The sequence below is a fragment of the Fulmarus glacialis genome, unplaced genomic scaffold (genome assembly GCF_000690835.1).
Source record: "Fulmarus glacialis isolate BGI_N327 unplaced genomic scaffold, ASM69083v1 scaffold40229, whole genome shotgun sequence".
NCBI classification, from domain to species: domain Eukaryota; kingdom Metazoa; phylum Chordata; class Aves; order Procellariiformes; family Procellariidae; genus Fulmarus; species Fulmarus glacialis.
Window position 1 is genome coordinate 1174 of NW_009234619.1, and position 4528 is coordinate 5701.

The window sequence follows — 4528 nt, forward strand, 5'->3', positions numbered from 1 at the left end:
GCGCCGAGCTGGCACGGGGGGCACAGATGCCTCCCGAGGTGATTTTTTGCCACTATGAATGACCCCAAATAGCGTGTTTTAGCTCTCTCTGCAGCAGACTGCCTTGGGCTGGCGGTAGAGTCCCTGCTAATGTACACGCACGAGTATTCAGGGGCAGAAAAAGGCCAGTCCTCGAACAAGCAAACACTGTCTGGTTTCCCAGCGCTGCCCTTCAGCCCCCGAGTCCCACCCCCAGCCACAATCCCTCCGTGCGCTGAATATTGGGCAGGTTTCCTTCAGGCAGCAGCCTTCACATGCGCCAGCAGACAGACATTCTTGGTGCGGCGCTGCCGTCACCCTGCCAGCCCTGCTCAGCCGCTGCTCCACACCAGCACCCGCTGCATCCAAAAAAAAAAAAAAAGCAAGAGGAAACCAAAGAGTTGACACTGGGATTCTTTTAATGCAATTGCTTTTAAAATGAAGCCTTAAAATTACTTATAATGGTCAACAATGAGAAGCGACAGATCTCTTTCATCTCTGCAACATGACCGGGCAGCACCTCTGCCTCCAAAACCCACCAGCCGCTGCTGTGCCTCAGTGTCATTCTCCGGCTGCTTTTACAGCGACTCACTGCCCCTTCGCAGGACACACATCACACGGGGCATCCAAACCCTCCCACCAAAGGGACTCATTCGGACAAAAAAAGGGAAAGGGAGAGCTGTCCAGATGTCCCAACATTCAACCAGAGAACCTAAACGAACGGCAGCACAAGCGGCAGCTTTCTCTCTCACCTTACACTCCGGCATAAACCTACAAAGGTATTTGAGCTGCCAGCTCCTCTGGAAATGAGTAAGAGCTACGACTTTAAGCTCCTAATTATCTCTGTGGATCCGTGCCTTCATGCTATGTAAAGTGATTTGAGAACTGAACGTCTGACTGCATTTTCTGGCTGAACAGGATGGCAGAGGAAGTTGATTTTCCATTATCTTGCTTTTTGAGATATAACACTACTTTGTGTATTTATTTTACAGAACAGCAGGTGCTACAGACTGCCGAAGCTTGCCAATTTAAGTAACAGGGGAAATTCTGTTGTAGCCTAAACATCTGTGAGAATATACCCAGCACCACCTCCACACTGCGCAGTGTTTATACACTGTAACAGGAGAACAGGCTCTACTTGCTGAAATGCATTGAACACCTCCCAGTCGTTAGTCTGAGTTTTGTTTTTCATCCCGTGGACTTGCCATGTGGCCCCTGGGCTGTACACACTGTAGAACACTGATGGCATTTTAGCCACTCTCCCCTTTTCTCCACTTAAAATATTCACTGCTGCTCCATTGCAATTTAATGGTCCTCCCCTTCCAAGAGGGGAGTCATGAGACTGCTGAGGAAGAGAAACCACAGAAAGGCCCAGGCCACACGGACCTCCCGCATCTGCTGGTGCTGCGTGATGCCACTGCTCTCTGACAAAAGGAGCCTCCCCGACCGGGTGCCAGCACTCAAACGGCTCTTCCAAATCCCTCCTTTCTATCAAGCTTGCATTTTACTAGTAACTTCAGAATCAAATGCCGGAAGCCAGTTTGGTCTACAGAAATACTATGCACTTATATCTGAATGAATTTTAAACACCTCTTTTTAAGGACAGCATTTAACAGTAAATCAGTGGGCTCTCATAGCTTGGTCTCCAATTCTGGTAATAAAGCACAGATTCAGATTTCACAGACTGGAGCTCTTCTAGAGTTTGAGCAGTAGTTATCGCACAACCAAATGTCACAATTAGAAACTGAGCGTAGAAAGAGTCCCTACGGGAATATGAAAAAGACATCACTTTATGAAAAATCTTCAGAATGAACCTGTGAGATAAACAGCAACCAGACAATCGTCTTCTACAGAAGATGGAAGTAACAGTAGAAGAATATAATAACATCTTAAATAGTCAGTGAGTCAGTCTGAATGTACAGGGGCACTAGATCCCTACAGATCTGTGACGAAAGCTAATGGCCAAAACCAGCTGGTCCCCTCCAGTCCCTAAGGGAGACTGGCTTGCGATTCACTCTTCACCAGCTGGAAGATTGTCTTCAATCCGCCTGATGAACTTCATTCTTATTTCTGTGACGCTGTCACCCTTCAGTGTGTCCTGGACAAATTTTACATCTACAGCCATCTGAACCTAGGTGATGGAAGAGGAAAAAGAAGAGCTGTTATCTCCCCTAAAATAGCAGCTTCTCTAGGAACTGTCTGATCATGAAGCACCAGCTTAAGGACTCTGAGGGTGCGACATGCAATGCCGAGCTCTAGGGAAGCACTCGTTATTTTTCAAGATCACATCCTCCTTGCACATTGTGGCCTACGTGGTGGACAGCAGGCACCTTACCTCGGCAAACGTACCCCCTACAGCGTAACCGGGACTCCCTGCACAGATCAGAGCCCAATTAACCCTATCACTCAAGGCTACACGTCCTGCTGCTCCATGTACGTTCCTCAAAAATTTCAGCTAAGCAAGATAATAAAGCCTAAATACAGACTCCTAAATTTGAGACACAGCTGTTCTCTTGTTCCAGCCAATTCTCTAGTAGGGCTCACAGCAGTTACAAAGTGAGGATTTTGAAGCTTCATAAAAATTCAAGGAGATACTAGCTCTTGTACTTGGGTCATAAGATGAAGGGACTTGGTCAGTACCTCTGGGGCTCACAGCTGCCATACACAATGTAGCTCTGCTCTTCTCCTGGGAATGAATTTCAAGTCCAAAGCAAACACAGAAGTCACAAACACAGACTAGACACTAAAGTATCTGTTGATACCTTCGTTGTTCATATACCTATCTCACTGGAAGAGAGACGTTGGCTCACCATTTCCAGGGCACCTCGCAGCACTCCACACAGCAGGTTGGAATAGATGAGAGATGAGTGGTTGTCAGGGAGCTCAACAAAGTCCACCAAAGGATTATTTTCCAAGATCAGGGAGAACTCATCACCTCCAGGACTCCAGTTGGTGATGCTCGGAGTGATGCCCAGGTACATTTTAAATGCTATCTGTTATGTCGGAGTATGAAGAAGAAACGTCCCATGAAGCAACAGCACAGCTTTGATCTCTGCCAAATTACTAGAGGGTTTTGAAAACACCGCGCCTTTCTCCCAATTCCCACCAGTCAGCGGTAGTCAGGGATCTAATTCTCTCTTCTTCCTCCCCAAAATCTCAGTCAAACTCTCAGAACAGTCCTGTGAGTAGCAAATACTCTATCCTCACATGCAAAACCTGACAAAGCTGTGCTTTGACAATTACCTTTGCAATAACATCTGCAGTTTCACGGAAATCATGGCATCTTCCGACATTGGACCGGGCCAGAAAGTCTTCTATTAGCCGAACACCTATGTTGTAACCCCTGTGAATGTACCAAAGAGCAACAGCTACAGAGTGGGAATAGAAAGACAGCCGACGTTTATAAAAGATAGTGGAGGAAAAAATTTTAAAACTGAGAAATATCAGTATTAAACAAAACTCAGTCTGCCAGGCTTTTATTCTTAGTGCAGCACAGAGACGTGCCATACTGTGAACCCGAGCTCCTACAAGGCTCCACTTCAGCAGATCCACTTACATTTTGTCAAGCTGCTTGTTGACGTCCTCGTCATTCTCGTAGTCCTTGCACAGCTGGGTGACCAGAGCACCATACGTCAGCGTGAAGAGCTCTGAGTTCTAGACAGAGGCAAAAGGGATTTAGCACAAGCCAAAGAGAAAACCGACTGAGCGCTGCTGCATCTGTGTCCCACGCTGCTTCCATTGGCCCGGAAAGGGGGAACAGAAACCTGCTGTCTCAAAGGAATTTGCTGCTTAATAAGGAGAGATCCCAGTTCATATTTTGGCAAGGCAACTTCAGTCTCCTTGGAAAGAGAAATCCTCTTTGACTAGGAATGAGTGAGCACTTTCTTTCTCTTTCTCCACACACACAGCACTTCCCACTAACGTGTCCCGAATCTGACCTGAAGAGGCAAGCCAGGAGGCTGCTCGCACTCTCTGTAGCCATTCTTAGCAACTCTCGTCAGCTGCCAATTAGCATCTCCCTCTGCTTTAACGAGCGCCTCCCCAGATAACTGGAATGACACCTCCAGGTCATTTCATGTGCTACTGGCCACCTCCTGGATGGCTAAACGTGCAGTTGCCAAGGACCTGAATTTATTTCAACCACTGACCCAGAGGTGAAAACTGGCTCAAACTGCCGTTTGTTATCTGTGTTTCATGAACGGGCAACACTTGTTAGGCTCCATTTCTGGTCCTTTCAACAGGACAAAAAATGCTCATTCATTCACAGATTTATTACATTCTGCTACCAAGAAAAAAAATACTCATCTGATCCCTAGAAATTTATCTAGGCGCACAATTTGTTTCATACATTAAAATCAACTCCTCAGACCCAGAAGAGGAACAGCAAGGACAATTTCAGGTCAGCTCAGCAGATCTGTGTTGTGCACATCCGCTTTCTGTGCCCAGCTAGGATCAAAGTTACTTGGGCTTTCTTTGCACAGTTGCCAGATTTGCAGAAAACACCAAGGGA

At 46.8% G+C, this 4528-nt stretch overlaps 1 protein-coding gene across 1 annotated transcript; it reads right to left on the reverse strand.

Moving 5' to 3' along the window:
* Positions 1 to 1501: 1501 nt before the first annotated feature.
* On the reverse strand, positions 1502 to 3667 carry TRAPPC3 (trafficking protein particle complex 3). The gene is made up of 4 exons (XM_009585704.1): positions 3575 to 3667; positions 3262 to 3361; positions 2829 to 3011; positions 1502 to 2149 (listed from the first exon to the last, which is right to left on the reverse strand). Coding segments are annotated over exons 1-4 (405 nt in total). The 5' UTR covers positions 3577 to 3667; the 3' UTR covers positions 1502 to 2029.
* Between the last annotated feature and the right edge of the window lie 861 nt (positions 3668 to 4528).

Bases quoted from the DNA above. Each gene is read 5' to 3' on its own strand.
- TRAPPC3 (XM_009585704.1), bottom strand. The intron at 3,012-3,261 runs GTAATTGTCAAA...CCGACATAACAG, and splicing joins CTGCAGATGTTATTGCAAAG to ATAGCATTTAAAATGTACCT. The intron at 2,150-2,828 runs GTGAGCCAACGT...TCCATCACCTAG, and splicing joins TGCGAGGTGCCCTGGAAATG to GTTCAGATGGCTGTAGATGT.